The 21,896-nt window shown below is 63.7% G+C and overlaps 1 protein-coding gene and 1 pseudogene across 2 annotated transcripts; both read right to left on the bottom strand.

Annotated features, from left to right (window-relative positions):
• Positions 1–581: 581 nt before the first annotated feature.
• Positions 582–21,807, bottom strand: MAP2K2 (mitogen-activated protein kinase kinase 2). Of its 2 annotated transcripts, none has more exons than XM_016144346.2 (11): positions 21,451–21,807; positions 18,168–18,378; positions 12,909–13,055; positions 9,690–9,755; positions 9,018–9,069; positions 8,810–8,934; positions 8,066–8,279; positions 6,079–6,143; positions 4,739–4,800; positions 3,666–3,711; positions 582–2,075 (listed from the first exon to the last, which is right to left on the bottom strand). In XM_016144346.2, the coding sequence occupies exons 1-11, from the start codon at positions 21,540–21,542 to the stop codon at positions 1,965–1,967; spliced, it is 1,191 nt and encodes a 396-aa protein (XP_015999832.1). In that variant the 5' UTR covers positions 21,543–21,807; the 3' UTR covers positions 582–1,964. The 2 variants fall into 2 exon arrangements, with proteins under 2 accessions (XP_015999832.1, XP_015999822.1); XM_016144336.2 differs by having other exon boundaries at positions 9,678–9,755; positions 21,451–21,804.
• Positions 16,631–16,749, bottom strand: LOC118612599 (annotated as a pseudogene).
• Positions 21,808–21,896: the final 89 nt, after the last annotated feature.

Here is a 21,896-nt window from a genome sequence, read left to right as displayed (position 1 = left end):
GAAGCCCAGGGACGGGGCTGTCGGCTCAGGGGGCGCCAGGTCCGTGGCCGTTCGTGACGACCGGGGCTCAGGGCGGGGAGACGCGTGGAAACCCAGCGCCGGCGGTTCGGTCTCCGGGGCTCGGGTGCCCTTCCTGCCCTTTGAGGGCGCTAGGTCGAGGCACGGACGGACAGTGCCCGGCTGCCCCTAGGCCTCGCCAGCGGCGCCCAGGGGACGCGATGGGAGCCGAGGGGTGCGGGGCACGGACGCAGAGGACGGCGCGGCCGGGCCGCAGGCCTCAGACCTCTCTCCGCTCGCTCGTGGGGCGCCTCGCTTTCGAGCCGCGCTCTGGTCCCTCCCATCCCCCCAAGTGCCACCCCAGCCCCCGCCCCCCGTCAATGTGGTCTTTTGGTTCTTGCAAACGGCGGCTGGTTGTACAGTAACGGGCGTTGGCTGGGGCTCGGGGCGCGGGTGTGCACATGACAGGCCCATTTGCGGCCGCCGGCGCCAGGCATCCTTGGGCCTAAACGCTGAGTCACGGTTCACACGTTAGGGCCCCTTCCCCCTGAGGAAGCCGGGGTAGCCACAGAGCAACACCTTCACCACTTTTAGTTATCTTTTTTATTCTTTTCTAAATCAGGTGAGACTCAGGGGGTCAACTATGAAGTAGCAGAAATCTGGAAATCCAGCTGAAGGAGCCACCAACTCGTCTCTTCTTTGGTGTCCACAGGAGCAAAGCACGGGAGACGCGGAAGGACGGGGTCCAGCAGTCCCCACAGGGACACAGTCCCCGCCGCCTGCTGCACCTGCTCCAGAACCCCAGGGCCAGCCCGCCGTGCGCCAGGCCGCGTGCCTCCCAGAGAAGCCCTCTCCTGCAACCTGCCACAGATGAGTATCTGCCTGTGCTGAGCCACCAGGAAGTGCGGAGGGGGTGGCTCGGGGGAGGGGAGCTTCAGCCGCAGGCCGGGCCTCCCCGCTTCCTACTGCCGCCCACAGGCGGCCTTGTCAGGCCTCGAAGGCAGAAAGACTGACCTCGGGAGTCAGAGGGCCTGGCTGGGCACCCCGACAGACACAGGGGCTGGGACCCCCTCCCGCTGCCTTTCGCTTCTAACCAGCTGCTGCTGAACCGTTTGAGGGCCGAAGAGTGACGTGCCCTGGTGGCCACTTCTGATTTGCTGGGCGAGCAGAGGTGACAGAGGCTGCCACCGCCCACGGCTGCAGGTGCGGGGGAGCGCAAGCTGTATTTAAGGGATCTGCTGAGCGTTCCAACCACATCGAGGGCTTTGAAACCCAACACTTCCTTTCTGCCCAGATGAGTGTCAGCTCAGCTGCCACCAAGGGCCATAGCCGTCTGCTCCTGAGGCACAGAGAGGACCAGAAGGTCCCTCCTGGGGTCAGCTGTCCCAAGCTGCGTGACGAGCGGTAGCACGGCCAGGGAGACGTGGACCCCATGCCGAGCGTCGGGTTTACTGCTCTCTGGGCCCGCTGAGGGCCCCTGCCCAGGGGGCAGGCGTCAGGCAGCGGAACAGCACAGGGAAACGCAAGGTGGCATTTCTGTCTCTTGGTGACAGATGCCGAGGTCTGGGGCTCCCCCTGAAGCTTCGTCCCTCGGAAAGAGAGGGAAGCCAGTTCCTGCCGCGCCTCCACCCCAACGTCTCTGCCGGCCGGGCTGCCCTCCAGCGACACTGTCCCCCCGGGGTCTGGACGGGAGGCTGACGCCCAAAGAACAAACGGAACAAGAAGTACAATGTGCTCGTTTGCTTTTTCTTTCCCCGTTTTTTTTTTTTTTTTTAAACCTAAATAAGCAGATTCTCAGATGCCAACGTGAACAGCGTCGCCGTCCCGAGACCAGAGAGCCCGCTGGCGGCGACAGGTGGGAGAGGAAGTGGCCATCCGCGGGTGCGGGTGCGCGTCCTTTCTGTGGGGCGCGGTGGGGTGGGGGGGGAGCTGGCGGACAGGACGCGGACAGGTCCCCAGCCAGGCCGTCACACGGCGGTCCGCGTGGGCGTGCTGGGCTGGTCCAGACGCAGCGTCTTACACAGCCAGCCAGCAAAATCGACTTCCTCCACCTCGGACCGTTTGATGAAGGTGTGATTCTGGAAGAGCAGAGAGGCGCCTGTGGGAGGTGGCAGGGACCAGCCTTCTGCTCGGGCCCCCAGGCCACCTGGGCCGAACCCCTGAACACTGAGCAGGGAGGCCCCTAGCACAAGACACACTCAGGACAGGGCGAGAAACTGAACCCGCAGCGGCAGGGGCCACGCCTGAGGCCTTGCACGCCTGGGGCAGGGCCTCGGGAGGGCGAGGCTTCTGTGAGCTCCCCAGAGCCCGGGTCTCCCCCGCAGCACTGGGGACTCTAGGGCAGGGCCGTTCTCTCGGGGGGCTCAACCTGGGCACTGTGGGGGACTGAGCGGCACCGCCGGCCCCACCCACTCAGTGGCAGCAGCACCCCATCCTGACAACCAGACATCTTGGGACATGGCCCTGTGCCCCCTGCAGGCGGTCACCCTGGGTGAGAGCGTCTGGTCTGGAACGGAAGTCCCTGTGAGGACAGCAGTTTCCCCACGAGTCCCGTCCAGCATGGCAGCCGCCGGCCAAGGGAGGCTCCTGGGCCCTTGAATAACGCAGACACCGTGAGCGGCCGGCGCCTCCGCAGGGACGGCCGAGTGCCAGCGCTGCCTGGGCCTGGGCGGGGCCGGGTGACCAGATGCCTCCCTGACCGGGGCGTGCCGGGCAGGGCTGTGAGCCCACAGCAGGTCCTAGTCTCCCAGCGACGTCGGGGCCCCACTCCTCCCCTGTGCATGCTGGGGGCAGGCAAGGCCGCCCACACCCTCCCGAAGGCGAAGGCCGGGATGAAAGGCTGAAGAAGGGCCCGGAGCCCGGCAGCCGTGGGCGGCGGGGCGGCTGCAAGGCCAGCCCTGGGGAGAGGGCAGCGTTACTCAGGTGACACCTGCTCCTTTCACAACAAACACGTGCGTCTCACGTCCCGGCCTCTCTCAGACCGTGTCACTGGACACCCGCTACGTCAGACACGGTGTCTGGAGAGAATCGGGGGAACGCACGCCTTCCCATGTGGCTCTCCAGGCCACAGTGGACGGTGACAACCGGACCTGACAGTGGATGGTTCTGACCACAGTGGACGGTGACAACCGGGACAACCGGACCCGACAACTACAGTGGGTGGGGTCAGACAAGGTGCTGGGCCTTCCCCGTGGAGGTGCTGATGCTGAGGCTCACAGATGGGGGGCAGCCAGACTTGTGGGGAATGGGACGTGTCCCCAGGGAGGACCGTCCTGTGCAAAGGTCCTGAGGGGAAGGCGAGTTTTGGTGGCCCCATCGGTTTTCGAGGACATTGGATGGTGTGGGTTTAAAAAAAGACACCAAGCCCGTGGCCTCCCGGACCTGTGGGGGACTTGCCAAGCCTGAGGCAGGAGCCCCTGAGCTCAGCACTCTCCAGGAACAACCTCCCCCCGGATACAGCCGGCCCTGTCCCCGCAGGAGTGGAGGGGCCCAAGGCTGCTCTGGAGCAGGAGACCCACGGGGGTCGGCCGAACACCCACCCCACGGCAAGAGCTGGCTCTGGTGCTGGCTGGGGACAAGGGGGGCCTGGCAGGGCCTCCCCTCGCGAGGACAAGGGGCCCTGACGGCAGCCGCATCCCAGCAACCCCAGGAGCCACGGTGCCACTCACCATGAGCATCTTCAGGTCCGCGCGCTCGGCCGGATTCTTGACCAGACTGGGGTTCCAAGGGCGGGCGGGCGGGGCGGGGAGGCAAGAAGGGCGGTCAGCTGGCGGCCGTGGGCACTCGCGGCCTACGCTGACCCGTCCCCACGCGCACGCGCACGGCCAGGGGCAGAGCGGTTCTGAGGTCGCTCTGTGGCCAGGCCGCCCCGTAAGGGCAGGACGTGGGGGGAGGCGGGCGAGGAGGAGGGGAGCAGGTCCGAGGGGACGAGAGGGGGAGGCATGGAGAGCGGGAAATGCCCCGCCGCTGCCAGTTAGAGGCCCAGCAGCAACTGCAATAAAAACCCCAAGTTTGGGAGTCTGAAAGTCAAAATGGAACTTTTTCCTGCAAAAAAGCAGAACTGCCCAGAGGCAGCTAGCCAAGGCACCTCAGGGCTGAACGGCCCTTCGCGGAGAAAGCCTCGCGTGGAAGTGGGAAGGTCTGCATGGCCGACAGGCCACTGGCCGTGCGCCACGGAGCGCTGGCCGCGGTCACGCAAGGGGCCGGGAGCAGGTCTGCAGGCCCTCGGCGGCGGGGGCCGGCAGCGTCCGCTCACCCTGACACGTGGGGCGGCCCCAAACGTAGAGGGGTGGCCCGAGCCGCTCCCTCCTGGCTCTCCACCCACTCCCCAGGCCCGTCCTCAAGGGCGGGAGCGCCACAACAGCTGGCCGCCTCCCGGAATCCACGGGAAGGCCTGCTGGGAAGCCGGGGCTGCAGGGCGTGGCGGGCTAGGACACGGGGTGGCCAGCAGGGGCGAGGCGGGGACAGCGCCACTTCCAAAGGGTCTGAAATCCTGGCTCGCTCTGGGGTTGGGGACGTGCTGGGGACAGCAGCCGGACATAATGACTCAGCAGTCTTGGAAAGGGACTCTGCGCTCTCAGATGAGCACAGGTGTCCCATTGGGCAGGCAGAGGGGCCGGGCCCCACCTGGACCAGGACCCACAGACGCAGCCAGGTTGATGCTGGGAGGTGGGTGGGGCTCCCGAGGGCCTGGCACCCAGCCCCGCCCACCCGAGACCTGGCTGGAGGCGCGGAGCCTTACCATTTATTCACAAACTCCTGGAAGTCCTGGGTGAAGACGCCGCTGGGCAGCTTGGGAGGAGGCTGTGGGAGAGAACAGATGGGTGGGAGTCAGATGCTCGTGGATGGTTCTGGAATCACGGAGGGAAGACGCCTCCCAGCTCTTCACTCGTGAGGACAGCCCAGCACATCTGGGGACCCCAGGATGCACCTGTCCTGGTCCTGTCCGTTCGCCTTGCTGGAGGCAGAGGGGACCCCCACCCCACCCCCCAGCAGCCGCCCTGTGGGCCCTGCCGCCAGGCCATGCTGTGCCAGAGCTTCCCTTCCAAAGCCCTCGTCTGGGAGTCACGCTGCTTCTGCAGGGAAGGAGCACAGGGCTCGCTCGGACCTCAGGGCTGAGGGTGGTCACTCCGTCTGGGCCACCGGCTTCTGCGTGTGTCCCAACAGGGGCAGCTTGTTCTAGGTGTTGGGGCTGAAAGCCGGGGGAGCTCAAGGAGGCTGGCCTGGCACACGCCCCAGAGTGGGGGCAGCAGGGCCAGGCCCTGCCAGGGAGGTGGTGGGCAGAGGCCGTGCCGGTGATCCCACAGGGCCTCCTCCTCGGCCGGCTCCACCCGCCCAGGGCTGGCACGCAGGCTCTCCGCTGGGGGTGGCCTCCTCGGGCGGACGTGCTGGGCCTGGGTGGCACCGCCAGGTGCAGGCGGAGCTGTGTACACCGGAGCGCCCCGCCCTGCTGGCACCGCCGCCTGCTCACCTCGACGCTCGCCCCAAACCCAGCCCCACACTGCAGGCCGCCGGCCGCCCTGTCTGCCTGCCCTGACTCCAAAGGACCACCGGGAGCACACGTCAGCCCACAGAGGCCCGGGGAGGGAGGCCGGGCCGCGCTGAGAGGCGAGGCGCTGGAGTCCGGTCCAGCTCCAGGCCTTCCCCGCGGCAGGCCCCCAGCAGGCCGCTCCCACGCTTCGGCCCGGGGCTGACAGGTCTGCAGACTGGACGCTCGGCCCCCACAGCAAGGCCTCCGCGCCCCCGCCCCAGGGAGGAGGGGGCGGTCTCTGGGTTCGTGCGCCCTGACTCCACAATGCTTGGAGAGATTTGGGTAACAGAGCCCAGTGTGTGTGTGGGGTGGGGCGCCTGGCTCCTTGGCCCAAGCACTTGGCTACTGGCCTTGGAGAGAGGGGTCTGCAGAGGGAGCTGTGGGTTCGTCTCTGAAAACAAACGAAAGCGGCCCTGGAGGAGGAGAGGGCTCCTCCGGTCGGGCTGGAAGGCAGGCCACGCCCGAGAGCCTCTAGGAGCTGCGGTCTGCGGGTCGGGTCGCGCTCCCTCCTCTCTGGCGCACCCCTACAGCGACGGCCTCGCGGTACGCACCTCGTTCACAATGTAGTCCAGCAACTCGAAGATGGCCATGGCCGGCCGGCTGTCCATCCCGTGACCTGCCGGGGGACACAAACGGGGTGAGGTGGGCAGGTGGCCACTGCATTCCCGCTGGGCGTCAAGGTCCGGGCGTGCTGAGTGCAGCCCGGCGGGCTTCTCCCCGCACTGGCCTGAATCAGGGCGGGGGAAGGGGGGTGCCTGGCCCGGAGGCCCCGCCACCGAGTGCCCTTCCTGGGGAAGGAACTCCACTCCTGAGTCTCTGGCGAATTACAGAAAATAATAAAGCACCAACATGAACAGGGGCATTTTCTGAGAAGTCCCACGTCTGGCCCAGTGCCACACACGAATGGTGCCAGAGTCACAAGTCCCGGCTCTGTGGCACACAGGCCGAGTGCGGGGGGTGGGGGTGGGGGCCTGCTGACTGCAAGGGCAGCAGCGTGACCTTGCATGGAGCCACGGGTGGAGGCAGCAGCAGGACCCGAATGCGGTGCAGACGGGTGGCTGGCCCGGGGTGGCTGACCCCCGTCCGGGGCCCGGCTGGCCGGGTCTGGGTTTGGCGGCTGGACTTTCCCCTTCTGTCCCGTTCTGAAATGGGCACCCGGGCTAGGGGAGGGCGCTGGCCTGGCGTGACTCACTGCCCCTCCCGACTGGGAGGGGGTCAGGGCGGCACACTGTGAGGCCACCTGGGAGCCAGACTGGGAGGGGGAGGGCCCGGGCCTGGGGACGCAGGTGGAGGATAGGAAGGAGCCTTCCCTCAGAGGGAATCACGACACCCCCGCAGTCTGGGTGTGGCCCGAGGACACGGGAAGGTCTGAGTGTAAAAACCACCACATGGCAGTGCCGGGGTCCATTGATGGTGAACAGAGGCACAGAACCGGCCTCTCCACAGACGGAACCTTCCTGGGCCACAAAAAGGAGGCAGGCGCTGACCACTCACAACCTCGGACGCGGGACGCTCAGTGGCCAGGCAGACGCACAAGGCCACATGGCGTGTGACTCCATTTGTGTGACATCTCCAGATGGGGCCCAGGCAGGGACGGGAGGCAGCTGCGAGGTTGCCAGAGGCTGGGGAGGGGGCTGGGGACGGGGCTGCGGAGGGGGCTGGGGAGGGGGCTGGGGACGGGGTTGGGGAGGGGACTGGGGAGGGGGCTGGGGAGGGGGCTGGGCACGGGGTTTCCTCTGGGGCTGACGGAGCGAGCCGCATGGCACTTGAGCGCTCAGTAAGTGTCGGGAAACCGCAGCCCGCGTGCGCCCCCTCGGACTCCCTCCTGTCTCTTGACTTTAAACGAGAAGCACTCACAGAGCCCCGAGCTCGCTTCCAGGTTGGCCCACGTCAGCCGCAACCCTCCCCGCGCCACCCCCCAAAGCACCAGGCTGACCCCCTCTGGCGTCGGGGAGGCCCCCATCTCACGGGCAGCTGCTCTAGGAACTGAGGGTCGTCTGGGAGCCCGGCCGTCCCCCAGCGCCCCCCAGCATTCTGTTCCCTCCCACGTCATGGTGTCCGTGTGTCCAAGCCACCCAAGGGAATTGAGTCAAGTTCTTCTCAAATCTGGGGCTCCCTGGAAGGCCTGGCCCAAACGCAGCAGAATGCTCAGCGGGGCATCTTGGCGCGGGCACAAGGCCATTCGCTGGGTGAGCCTTTCAGCTTTGCTGTACACTTAGATATTTTTTATGATAAAATGTTGGAAAAACCAACCAACCAACCGACCAACTGGTGAGTGGCTTGGCTCAGGAGTTGATTTCTAGATCCACCAGCTGGTGACAACAGGTGCAACTGTCCCGGGTGGGAGAAGTCGGGTGCGTTCCTTCCAGCGCTGTCCCCAGAAGGCTCAGGACTGTCTGAGGACTGCTGACCGCAGTCGGCACCACCCAGGGGACAGGTGGAGCTGGGAGGGGCTGGGGGAGGCAGCTGCCGTCTGGGACACCGCGTTCCCCGCCCAGGTCACTCCTTCCAAACTGGAAGTGCCAGACTCAGCCGTACCGCTGATGGGACGTCCGGGGGGTCTCGGCCGCGGTGAGATGCTGTGAGGCTCTCCTTCTGCTCCGTCGACCATGGGCCGGCCAAAGATGGCCTCCAGCTCCTTGGCGTCTGGTGGGGGGATGGGGTACCGCCCTATGGACAGCTCCACCAGGGACAGGCCCATGCTCCAGATGTCCGACTGCACCGAGTAGTGGGTGCCCTGCAACCGCTCCGGCTGTCGGGCGAGAAAGGAAAGGCCCGGGGGGGCTGGGGCGCGCTGGGACCAGGGGTGCCCCAAGGTCGGGCAGACACCTGAGTGTCTTTCTGCCCCTCCCCTGCCGTCCCTCTATGGTCCAGAGCAATCCCGTCTCCTCCCCCAATGCGGCTCGGGAGCGAAGCGCCCAGGCAGCAGCTCTCTAAAGACAGAGCCTCGGCGCTCCCGGACAAGGAGGCGCGGCCCGCGGAGGGCAGCGGACTGTCCTGTGTCACAGCAGCCCCGAGACCAACGGTGTGGTCTGCTCCGCTCACCGCCCGGCTGTGCCCCGAAACGCCTGAGGGCCAGTCGAGGCTCAGAAACTGCCTGACGACCCCCCGGACGGGCAGAGGGAGGGAGGCAAGCGGGCGCCTGAGTGAGAAGACGGCAGGAACCAGACCTCGGAAGGAGGACTCCCGCCAAAAAACAGCCTTTTGCAAAAGCTTCCGGATAACAGGGAGGAGCTGATGGGTCATGGCGCGTGACGCTCACACGCCTCGCGAGCGACTTACAGACATGTAGGACCGCGTTCCCACGAAGGAGTTGGCCATGGAGTCGATGAGCTGCCCGCTCACCCCGAAGTCACACAGCTTGATCTCCCCTCTGGAGTTGACGAGGATGTTGGACGGCTTCACATCTGGGGGCAGAGCCGGCGGGTGAGGCGCGGTCCGGGCCTGCCCGCCAGCCCCGGCGGCCCGCGAGGGCTCCTGTGGGTCTCACCTCGGTGCATGATCTGGTGCTTCTCCCGGAGATACGCCAGGCCCCGCAGCACCTGCAGGGGGGCGGGGCAGGGGGTCGGCGGGGAGGGCTGTGGGGGGGGCTCTCCTCTGGGCAGGTCTTCGGGCCAGACCAGAGCGGCCACGGTGTGTGGGACAGCTTGGGGACTCGCTTTCCGGAGGGGGACAGTGACATCCCCGCTGGTGGGAGCGATGCCTCGCTCACCTGCTCTCACCCCACCGCCCAGCGCTGAGGCCGACACCGCCGGGGGCGCCGGGCCCGCGGAGGGCGAGACGAGGCGCGAGGCCCCGCCAGCAGGGCTGCGAGCCTCTGGCTGGGCACCGTGCCTCGGAGGTCGCCCTCCCTCCGTGTGCGTCGTCTGTCACGGGCCTCGGTGCTGGGCTGTGCCCACGACCCCCTAAGACTGGTGGGGTGCGGTGGCTACATCGCCACGGCAGAGAGGAAGCACGACATGGCGCAGGGCGCGCTGCGTACCTGGGACCACGCACCCGCGTCTGCGGGGCGGGAAGGCGTTCCCGCTCTGCACGCTCAGGCCTGCGGCCAGGGCGGACGCGTTGGCGCCCTTCTGCTCTGCAGGGGCCGCACTGCCACGGGCCACGTGGGGGCGGCAGGAGCAGCACCCGTCAGCGCCTGCACACTCACCGCGATGCTGACCTTCCCCAGGATCTCCTCCGGAATTCTCTTGGCTTCCTTCAGCACCTGGTCCAGGGAGCCGCCGTCCTGGGGGCAGCACAGGGCGAGAGAGGGGCTCTCTGAGCAGGCAGTGGGCGGGGCTGCCCCAGAGGGACGGCAGAGCCGCGGGCATGAAAACGCAGCATCCCCTGGTTCCCGCGTAGCTGGTGCCTGATTTCCTCCACGGGAACAGAGGCCACAGCCTTGGCCTCAAGACTGCATGTCCAGTGCTCCCTGAGGTGGCCGCAGTAGTGGCAGGCGGGGCAGAGCCGTGGACACGAGCACGACTTGGGGCCAAGTGGGTCCAATGACTGGGCTCGCAATGCAGCCAGAGCCACCTCAAAGGCGCCCAAGCTGGACTAGTCTACCCTGGGGCCTGGGTCCCCATCCCAGCCAGCCGGGAGCCACCCCGAGCACGACGGGCACCCAGAGCAGACGTGAGTCCTGTTATGTGCCTGGCGCAGGACACAGGCAGCCAAGCCATCACCCAGCCTTGTCAGGGAGAGACCAGCTTCCCAAGGGCCACAGAGGACACCAGGCCCTTCCCGTCAGGCCTGTCCCATGCTCTCCAGCACTGTACACAGAGCATCCTGCAAACAAACTGACACAGGTCACAGTCAACCTCCCGCCCCACTCTGGGCATGGCCCCAAAGCCACCTGACAATGAAGAAATGACAGAAACCAAGTGTCTTGCGTAAGGTTGCCTGGCAACGAACCCGGAGACCAAAGCCCAGGGTGTGGCCGGCTCGAGGTGGGCGCCGAGGACACATCTGCTGGCCCCTCGCATGCGAGCTGGACACGGCTGGTTCTGACCATGGGCCAGCGCCGGCCCTGGTCTCTGACCCGCGGCGACTCCCCCGTTCCCCCCCCCCCCAGGTGTGGCTGATGCTCGGACCCTCGTGTGTGTCTGCGTTCACATCCGGGTGCACAGAACACGGCGTGGGCTCGTGTCACGTGCTTTCCTCCCTGGGGGCCGTCTCGTTCGGTCCACACGGGCTGCGTCCACTTCTCACTCTCACTCGAGAGCAGCCCGGTGTCACCGCTTCCCCGTCCCGCAGCGTCCTGCACTGACGGACGGGTCGGACTTTTACGCTCACGGAGGGAGTGCTGTCTTCAGTGGATCTAACCGGAGCCCCAGGCTGACCAGGAGGTGCCTGAGTGGTCAGCAGGTGGCTTCCCAGCCACTGACACCCTGAGACAGCCACTGTCCGCTGGGTCCACGCCCAAGATGTCCGCGTGACAGGCTTAGGCTGCTGGGAAGTTGCCAGCCCCACTGTCCCTAAGCCCTGGATGCTACACGTACTAGCCAGGTGAAGTTCAATCTTCCGTGCTAAATCTGATCTTTTTTTATCGACTAGGGGTCTTTTCTCGAAAGCTGGAGCTGGAACCTCCCCAGTGGGAAACAAGCTGGTGTGCGCACGGTCCTGCCCGGAGAGGAAACCTCAGCCTCCACCAGCGGACAGTTCCACAGGCGGGGCGCAGACCCGGCAGGGCGCAGACCAGGCGGGGCGGCACGAAGGAGAAAGCAGAGATGAAGATGCCAGAGAAACGGGGGGGGGGGGGGACGGACGGACGGCCCCGGTGACGACAGTGATGTTCACTCAACGTGCTGCGTGTCCCGGGCCCTGCCACCCCCCTCATCTTGACAGCAGACAGGGGATCTTGTCCAGAGACCGGCAGCGAGGCAGGCGGTGGGGCCGGGTCCCGAGTCCAGGCGGCCGGCTCCGCCGCCACGCGGGGCACTCGGCAGCACGGCGCGTGCGCAGAGCAGAAAGGCCCCGCGTCAGGAAAAACCTACGTCCGTGGAGGCCGCTTCTGGAGATTATTCCGCGTGGCAATACCCCAGGAGTGGTGACCGCGAAGGCCCTTTTGTTGCTTTAATGTCATTTTGTTCTGATGCCTTCCTCACTGAGGCCCCGCCACGTGGCTCAGCTCAAACTTTAAAATCAGTGGCTTGAGTTCTGTGACACGTACCCATTATCAGTGGAAAGCAGAGAACGTAGGAAGGAGGGGCTACGGCGGGTGGGGGTGGCTACGGCGGGTGGGGGGGCTGCAGCGCAGAGGGGGCGCCCTTCAGACCACAAGTGACTTCTGTCCTCCTCCACCCTCTGATTCCTGTCTGCATTGTGACCTCACCTGGTGAGCAGGCGCTACCTCCCTCTTGCAGGTGAGGAGCGGGGCTCCTCCAGGGCGCTGAGCAGGTGCGAACCGGAGGGCGGGGAGCACTTCTCGGGCACGCCCTCTGAGCTGTCACCCCATGCAGCCAGCTCACCATGCACTCCTGCCACTTGCTCAAATCCATTTCCTGCCTTCGTTACAAAACCATCAGGACAGCGCGCTGCACGGTGTCACCGAAGCCCTGGTGCGTAAAGGCGCGTGCTGCATCCTGGTTTTGCAAGGGTCCTGCTGTCCCACAGGGCCGGCTGCCGGGCAGCCCTGTACCTGACCCACTGGGCTCCAGGGAGGGTCGGTGGTGCTTCCTGCCAGGGCCCCTCGGCTCTGACCACTTCTGCTTTCTTGACGCCCGATCCCACCCATTTCTGAGCTTCAAGCCCAGAGTTTCTTAACCGGGGGCACAGCAAACTCCACCTCAGTGGTTTAAAAAAGAGACGGGTGCCTGTTCTCCACCCCAGAGCTTCTGAGTCCACAGCTCTGAGTGGGGTGCAGCCCCGGCTCCCGCCCGCGGCTCGGCAGCGCGGACCACTGCAGTCCCTCTGGAGGGCGCTCTGGGAACACGGATCACACTTTCCATCGCGTGTGCCCATGGGCCCTGCAACTCCACCAGCACTTTACCCCTCAGGGACGTCGCTTCCAAGCAAGGACACTCCCGGCAACATCGCTCAAAACAAGCAGGGGTCAGAAACAGCCAACAGAACAAGACGGACTGCCTCTCAGGCCACGCGGCGGCCGGGATGCTCGGCGGTGGGCACGGCGCAGCCGGCTCCCTCTGCAGTGGCAAAAAATGATTTCTACCTCATGCCCACGCCGAAGCTGCCGGAAGGGCATCCAGGGCCTCGACACAAAGGAACCTACATACACGGCCTTGCACGGGCATCGGCTACTCCCTGGAGGATCCCCTGGAAGCAGGTGCCTCTGAGGAGGGGACCGAGGGCCACAGGCAGGGGGGCCGCCTTCCCGCCAGCCCTTCTCTCGGTCTGCGGGAAGCCTGTCCTGCCCCGTGCCCCTGGTCGCCGCACTCACCATGTGCTCCATGCAGATGCTGATCTCCCCGTCGCTGTAGAAGGCCCCGTAGAAGCCCACGATGTACGGCGAGTTGCACTCGTGCAGCACCTGCAGCTCGCGGATGATCTGGTTCCGGATGGCCGGCTTGATCTCCAGGTGGATCAGCTGCAAGGGGGTGGGGAGCGGGTTCAAGAGCAGGCCGCCCGGCCCGCCGGGGAGCGCGCGGCTTTGGCCCTCGGCCCTCGAGGTGCTCACAGCAGCACCGAGCCCAACAGCAATCCGCCCCTCGGTACCTGTCTGCCTAGGAGAATGAAAACACACGTCCCTGCTCGCACTTGTACACGCGTGTTCACGGCAGCAGGATTCACAACTGCCATTACATGGATGCGACCCAAGTGTCCATCAAGTGCTCAATGGACACACACGACGTGGCCCGTCCACACGCCGGGACATCACTCCGCTGCGAAGGGGGGGACGCACTGACACTCGCGGTGTGGACGGGCCCCGAGCACATGATGCTCGGTGACAGAAGCCACATGCCGGGGCTTCCGTCGACGTGAATGTCCAGACAGAGTGGACTCCTGGCTGTCAGGGTGTCTTTTCGGGGTGACAGAAATGCCCTGAACCTGACGGTGGCTGTGGACACGCAGCGCCGTGAACACGTCAGATCCACTGAGTTACTCGCTCACTGCAGAAGGCCCAGTAGGTGAGCTGTCCAGGACCTGAATCCCGTCTCAGTAAACTGGCGAAAGCTCGGCAACGCCACAAGCGCTTTTCACGTGGCCACCGGGGAGCTGTTAACAGTGCCTTCTTCCCAGGACCCCGCCAGGGAACGGCCTGGCAGAGGGCGCCATTACTGCTGCTTCGCCCCCCCAGTCAGGGTGGGGCTCCTCTGGAGCCCTTTGCGCCACCGGGCTAGGGACAAGGCAGGAGAGAGCCTCTGGCCACCACCCGAGGATCCCAGCTGCCCTTCCCTTTGAGTTCAAGTCAGCAGCTGGGACTGTCACCAAATTCACCGCGACATTTCAAAGGGTGAGAAACCCAAGGAGCGTCCGGCCACACGCAGAAAAGACGGCTGGCAAAACGCCAAGGGATGCCTAACTGCGAGCCCCGGGCTCGCCCGGGCCTGCTGCCCGGCGGGGGGGCGGAGGTCACGGCGCCGCGTCCTGGCTGCTCGCAGTCCCGGGTGCTCCAGCCATCGGTACCAGACAAGAAAAACATGCAATTTCTACCTCTTCATCTGAGAGGCAGAGCCAGATCACAGGTGTCTGAAAATGACTGCCATCAGCTCAACTCAACTACGTTTCGCAGTCGCTCACACCCGGAGCCGGCGAAGGGGAGAAAGATGGCAAAGATGAGCCCCTCGCTCGGAGGGGACGTGCCATCAGGAGGGGAGGTGAGCAGGTGAAACCACCCGGGACGGTGCAGGTGAGCCGAGGAGGATCGTGGGGCTCGGGTGGCACCAGGGCCAGCCCTGAAGGATGGTGTGGCGCAGGGTACGTGTGACGCGCGCCACCTGCTCAGGCCCGTGCCGACGACCCTGTGACCTTGAGCACTGTGTGCCTCCTTGGTTGGCCGGGGCCCTCCAGCCCTCAGGGCCCCTTAGGGACTAGCTTCTCTACCAAGCCCAACCTTCAGAGCCGTGTCCCCAGGACACTGCGCACCCTCCACAGCCACCCCAGGGTGGCGATCACGCCAGAACCCCGGCACGTGCTCTCCTCAGGCGGGTGATGGAGACCATGCTGTCCAACACCGTCTCACCACGAACCACCAGTTAGTCCTCACCAATAAGGTAAAAAGCAGGTGAGATGAATTTTTCTGTTTAACTCAAAGTAACATCAAAAACTTACCACTGGACGTGTGGTCAATGTAGAAACGTTCATGAGACCTTTCTCACTGAAATCTGGTGCGTGTTTCTTGGTGCGCACGGAACTCAAAGGCTCAGTAGCCGGATCTGACCGGGGGCAGCCCTTGACCGAGAACCCGAGAGCAGCCTCAGAGGGAGAAGGGCGGAGCAAGAGCCCACCCGGCACGAGAGAAGAGGAAGGGTGGACACAGCTGGGCAGAACTGGACGGATCCCGTGGTCCTGGAGGCCAGAGTCGGCCGCATGGGGAGCGAGGTCCCAGGAGGTCGTGGGCAGAGAGGACGCAGGGTCAGCTGCTGCACAACCTCGGCCTAGCGGGCCCGTTACACGTGGGGCGTGTAAAGCGAGCCTTTCAGGTGGACCAGGAGCCAGCACGGAGACTGTGCGGAACCAGAGGTGGGGGCATGTTTCTGAGCATGTGTGCTCACAACTGCCTCTGGTGACAATCCTGGTGACAACCATGGGGGGACGGGGCAACCGCCCCACTGCACTGAGGAGCAAGTTCGGGTTCCGAGACGTGAACTGCTGTTCCCAGGGGCACACGGCTGGGGAGCGGTCAGGTCAGGGCTGGGGCTGGGCTCACAGAAAGCCAGGACCCACGCGATTTCACGTCGCCACTCGGAGGCGCAAGCTCCGACGGCTGATCAAGTCGGGGTGGCACCAGGAGTTCAGGCCAAATGCCAAGCCTGTTGACGAGCTGAAGGCAGCTCCTGCTGCAGGAGAGGGAGTCTGAGTCAGCAACGGGGTGGGGTACAAGCTAGGGAAAGAGGGACGTGGATTCTGGAGACAAAGCCTGGCAGCTTCTACCAGGTCAGGGTCAACCACAAACCCGTCCAGACAGACCTAACACTACCTCAGTTTCCTCATCTGTAAAATGGAGCTGTCACTCTACGTAAATGAGAATACGTGCCCAAGTCTTAGAACTGGCCTGGACACAGGGCCCTTGAAAGATGGCAGCTAGTATCACTATGCGGCCTTGGGCAGGCCACACGACCTCCAGAGAGGGAGGGCGCAGGGGATCAAGGACGCCCCGCGTGCGTCACACACATGCTAAATTCTTCGCAGGTCTCCCTGGCCCGAGTCACACAGACATTTGGTTCCGAGGGCCTCAGAAGGATGCGGGGGTCGTTGGAGAGCCGTGCTGAGTCAAGAACACGCTTACGAACATGCATGAGCATGCAAATTGAGACTGGTTTCCTCGGGCTCCCCCGGCATGTCCTGCTGGGTAGGATGAGCCTCTGCCAGCCGACCACAGGGACTAGACGGATGCCGGCCCTCACCCTCACACCTGCGGGCAGGCGGCCTGCGGAGACGGACAGGCTTACACACTCGAAGGCGCAGGAGTCCCACAGGGTCCCCAGGGAATCTAGACTGCCACCGGGGTGTGGAGGGAGGACTCGGGCCACTGTTTCTTAAAACTGCTTTGTCTGGTCAACGTCCACATCTGTGCCCTCAGCTGGATAAAGACAACAGGCCACCCGGAGGGACTGGCATTCCGGGCGGCTTAAAGGAGCCCTCGATCCCCACGGACCGGTCCAGGAAGTCACGGTGCCAGACAACGTGACGCCCAGGCGGGTAGCCTTCTCCTTCAGTGTACTCGCCACCTGCCCGTGGGTGCCCGCGCTCTTCTGGGAGGACATTATGATCTACATGCCCATTTTCTGGAACTTTTTAAATAAAAACCTCATATTTTGAAAGAATTATAGAAGCATGAGGAAGTTGCAAAAAGGCACCGAATCCGGCGTACCGCCCGCCCAGCTCCCCCCGGCAGAGCCATCTCCTGTGGCCGAAGGGCCACACGAGGAAATGCTTCTCACAGATAGTTCTCACTACTGAGCTACCTGTCCTCTGTATTGTTATTATTGTTATCATTCACACCTACAGCACCTGGTCTTCCTAGGTGGTCTCCCATCCAAGTACTAACCAGGCCCCACCCTGCTTAGCTTCCCAGATCAGACGGGGTCGGGCACACTCGGAGTGGCGTGGCCGTAGACTGTCGCTCGTTTTAAATTCCTAAGTCCCACTTCACATCCTAAAGCTGTGAGCGAACTCCCAGATTCAGGTTCTCACGGGTGCCACCGGAAGTCCTCGGGTGGCCTGAGAGAACCCCGGGTCCCTGACGCAAACTCTGCCCAGCACTGTCCTCAAGCGCCCGGTTGCTGTCTGAACCTCACATCTGCCCTTTCGTTCCGTGAGCTTCGGGCGACGGCGGACCAGAGACTCCAGGCCTGCTCTAGTTGTAAAAGGCGGCCTGCGGGAGGGACGAGGTAGGCTTCAGGAGGGTGGGCAGGAGAAACGGCCACACAGCCAAACCCCAACGGGAACCAAGTGCATCAGTGCCGGGAAAGGCAGGACCCGCACCAACTTGCCCGGACCAAGGTGGTTGGGCTTCCAAGAATACAACTGGGGAACAACAGGATGGTGGGCTTCCAGGAAGAGGCAGCTTTCCAGGTCTGAAAGAACACGACTGTATGAGCTAAAGGATCTGTCGACACGAAGTTCCCCACCCGCCCGATTATGTGTTCAGGAGCCACTGTCCCAGGTGGTCGCATCCTTCTCTTCTCCGCTCCCTACATTCCCCCAGGGGTCACTCCCACATGGTTTGCAAGAGGCTCCACGGGACAGAGCCCAGACGAGGGAGACTCAGCCTTCCCAGAGCCAGGCTGGGCACAGAGGGTCGGAGATGGTTGACCTGGCTAGGCCACAGCCGGTGCTCAGTGAAACACCGGAGGTCACTGTGAAGACATTTTGTAGATATGACTTAACATGGAAATTGTCTGAATGAGAAAAAACAGGACTCCGTGAGTTGAAGGCCCTAAGGCGAAAGACTGAGGCCCCGGAGAGGGAGCCCCGCCTCCGCACGGCCTCGGGACCCCAGCTGCAGCCCCGGCTCTCCCCACGGCTCTCCCCGGGGCTCCAGCCTGCCCACCGCCCTGCCAACGTCAGACCTGCCGTGATGGCACGGGCCAATTCCTCCAAACACCGCTACGCGCCCCCGCCCCCGCGGTTCCGCTTCTCTGGAGAACTCTGGCTAACGCAGACGGTTTGCTCACCCCACGGCCCAGGGGTCCCTGATGCGGCCTCCTCGGCAGAGGCCCTGTCTCGGTCTGTAATGCCCTGTCCTGGTTGTGAAGTCAGAGTGATCTTCCAGAAAGCTCCACTCGCTTGCTGGGAATCTGAACTTAAACCGTCCCCAAAGGCAGAGGTCGGTGACGGAGAGCTGCGTGAGGCGCGCCGGCACGGCCGTGCTCTAGCTAGAAGCCGGGCTCTTTCTCGGGACCAAGAACCTGCAGCTGACGGGAGGCGGAGGCCGGCACCCACCGAGCGCGCCCCGCGTTTCCAGGGGGCCCTGTCTGCACCGCCCGCCGCCCGCAGAGCGCACGGACAGGACGCCCGCCCTGCCGCCTCTCACCTTTCTTGCCATGATGAGACCCGAAGGTCTGTGCTGGACCTTGGTGACCACCCCGCCGTTCCCGGCTCCCAGCTCCGAGATCCTTTCGAAGTCATCGTCCTTGAGCTCCCCGACCTTGGCCTTCTGGGTGAGGAAGGCTTCCAGCCGCTTCTTCTGCTGCTCGTCGAGCTCGAGCTCCTCTAGCTTCTTCTGGAGGTCCACCAAGTTTGCTCTGCAGAGACCCCAAGCGCAAGCATCAGTGTGCAGGCTCCCGAAGCGACACAGCTGAGGGTCCCGCGTGACCACTGTGTACCCAGCCCAGGTGTGCAGCCAGGAGGATGCACAGGTGAATCGGGCCCAATTCCTGAGTCCTGCAGACACACAGCTACCCAGAGGAGGCGGCCAGCTTCCGGAGAACAGAGGCCACCGCCTCCTCTACTCACAGAGGTTAGGGGACCGAGGCACCTGCCAGACCAGCTCCTGGTGTCAGATCCAGGAGCTCTCCTTCCTGACCCAAGGCTCCAGACCACACTAGGGACCAGGCGAGTGAAGGCCCAAGCCAGGACGCCTGTCTTTGCGAGGACGGAGGAGCAAACTCTTCTTGAGCAGCCTCAGAGCAAGGACCAGTGGGTGCAAGACAGAAGCCATAATTTACACGGACTACACTCGGGCCCAGAGGGGAGGACGGGGGCCCCGCTCCAGCAGTGCAGAGCACCCCCCGGCACCCCACTCAGCCGCACGCCCTTGTCACAGCCTGAGCACCACCATGAACACTAGGCGCTTACACGCTAACATATCCTGGGCCTGGTTATTAAACCCACCTCTACTTTATTGGGTGAGTCAAGGAATTCTCAAAGGAGATTTTGACAATCGGCTATTTTCACTAATGCCTTCACTTTGAACCAAATCCTGGAGGAAAAAGCAGCCCCTGCAACCGGCAGGCAGACTTCAGCCCAACGCACACACAACTAACCAGGCGCTGTCCAGGACAGGACGTTAGTGACGTGTGCAACTCAAAATTTTCTAGCCACGTTAAAAGACAAGTCAAGCGAAATTAGTTTTAATGTATTTGAGTTAACCTGTCAAAAGTGTAATTTTCAACGTGTAATCAATATAAAAAAACTGATGAATGTTTATCTTACTTTTATTCTATTAAGTCCTTGAAATCTGGAACACATGTCACACTTACAGCTCCTCTGATGGGCAAGCCACGTTTCAGGTGGCTACTGCAGCGGACAGCCAGGAGAATGGGCCACCCAGGCGGCCCTCGGCCACCAGCTCCTGAGGGTGTTTAAGGCACGGTTGACTGCCCGCCCAGGAGACCTCACGGAAGAGATTTGAGAAGGGGTGGGGGAGCCCATACATGCTCTCAGGAACCTTCCATCCCCAAGTGACCATGACTGGTCTACAATTGAAAGAGGCGTGAACAAAGGGGCAAACAGGCCGGGAGCAAGACGACCTGACACTGGGCGATGTCACCTGAACTGGTACCGCACAGAGGTACCTGGAAGGCACGGGGGTGGGTGTCATTTCCCGAGCAAGCACCAGGGTTTTACAAACACTATCACACCATCCTGTTTAATTCTCGTTCTCCTCCTGCGAGGCGGATGTCTCCTAGACCCAGCCTACACAGGAGCGAACAGGACCAGAGAGGTTAAGTAACTAGCCTGAGGGTCACGATGAAGGGAAGTGGCAGTGCCCAGAATCGAAGCTGGTCCTTCCTGATTGCATGGCCTGTGCTCATGGCTCCTGCTCATCGGAGTCCCCTGAACCAGGACCAGGAGCCTTAGGTGTTCACTGAATGTCTGGTGAGCCTAGACCTGGATGAAGAAGGAATAAACAGGCCTCTGATGGATGGAAGCATGAAGGTGGATCAATGAATGGACGTGGCACGGTCCCTTCCTGTGGAGCTGAGAGGCAGCTTTCGAGGACAGACTCTGGAAGGTCTCCAGCGCTGCCCTATGACATCTAAAATGCATTCTGGAGTCAGCTGATTAATCCATTTTAAATTTAATGGCAACTCAACTGTGGTTATAAAAAACCCTGGAATCCCAATGGCTGGCTTCCTCTACTGGGGGTATTCTTGAAGGAATGGAAACCAGATACCACATAAAAGAGACTATGAAGACAGAGCTGTCTCGTAAGAATAGGAGTAAGGTTTTGAACATAAGGAACATGTCCCCATTTTGAGCTGTGCGCTCAGAGGCAGAGGGGGATGTCAACTTACACACATGCACATCGAGACTCCTTCATCTGGGTCACAGAAGACCAAGTCCCCCAAGAAGCACCAAATGTGCCATCTGCCCGTCACACCTGGTTCTCATGGGGTCGCAGCACAAGCACAGCAAAGGGACCCTGGCCAGGGACCTCTGGGCCTGTCTCGCTCTGCTCCGCCATGCAGAACGAGAGTGGGGAGGCTACAGAGACTTCTGGGGCCAGTCACACCGGGGTGCCCTCACAAGCGCGTTTTCCCTCACTCAGTAAGATTCTGCCACCGAGTAACCCCATCACTCCGATGCTCCTTTCTCTGTCCCCCTGAAGCGCCTCAAACCCTCACACCACGGGCACTCCTCTAGGTTTGCTAGTCCACTCCAATTCAGAATCTCTGCCATCTGCTGTCAGCAGGCCCCCCATTTCTTTCTTCTATGGTTCTTATTTTCCCCCCCACACACTGCACCCCCAAATTTCTCTCACTCCTGGCTTCCCCAGCCTCCTCCAGGCCCCCTCACCATTCTCCCCTGCCGCAGGGGCTGCACTCCCCACTAGCAGGATCTATTCAGGCTCCACTGCCCCCAGATTCCCTCGGAGAGCCCCTACCCCACTGCTCAGGGGCCCTTCCTTTTCCTGATCATGTATGGACTTCCTCACCCCATCCTCGCGCCCAGGGACCCCATTCACCCTGTTCTGGGAATGTAAGTGTCCTCTCCCTCCAACTCACTACTCGGAGACGCCCCCCCCCATTTGACTCCACTACGAGAGACGCCCCCTGACCCAACCTCAACCCTCGGGAACCCTCCCCAAAACCATCACCCCAAATTCACGACTCAGAGACCCCTCCTTAACTCTGCTCTCACTACTCAGTGGCCCAACACCCCATCTTTTTCCCGTAGGGTCCTCACTTCACTCCGACTCACTACTCAGGGACCGACCCCACCGACCTCATCGCTCAAGGAGCTCCCCTCCCCCGACCTTGCTACTCAAGACCTGCTCACCCCATTCTTTCTTCTCAAGGACCCCTGCTCCCGACCGCCGTATTTGGGGACCCCCCACCCGTCTCCCCCCAGCCCTGGCCCGGCCCACTCACTCGGAGGCGCCCTCGCTGGTGGGGGACGGGCCCTCGGCGATGGCAGGGTTGATGGTGAGCGCCGGCAGCACCGGCTTCCTCCGGGCCAGCATCGGGGCTCCGCGGGCCGGCGGCAGCGGCGCCTCTAGCCGGGGCCCATAGGGGGCGGGCCGGGAGCGGGCGGCGCCGACGCGGTCCCGGGGCTGCGGCCGCGGCCTAGGCCGGCGCCGGGGAGGCGAGGGCGGGCGGCGCTGCGGACCGGGCCGATGGGCGCCGACAAGCGCCGGGGCTGAGGCCGAGGAGCCCCCGACGCCGCCGAGGCCCGAGCGAGGCTGACGCTGCAGCCGGAGCCCGGGAGGCAGAGGGCGGGGAGGGGGAGCGACGAGACCCGGGGCCGGCCTCTCGCGAGAGCCAGCGCCGGCAGCCGCGCAGCGCCGCGCCCCGCCCCTCGCGCGGCGCCCGCGCTG

This window comes from Rousettus aegyptiacus, unplaced genomic scaffold, assembly GCF_014176215.1.
Source record: "Rousettus aegyptiacus isolate mRouAeg1 unplaced genomic scaffold, mRouAeg1.p scaffold_m13_p_16, whole genome shotgun sequence".
Lineage (NCBI taxonomy): Eukaryota > Metazoa > Chordata > Mammalia > Chiroptera > Pteropodidae > Rousettus > Rousettus aegyptiacus.
The sequence above is the reverse complement of the archived record's forward strand: the minus strand, read 5'-3'. Positions and strand labels throughout refer to the sequence as shown.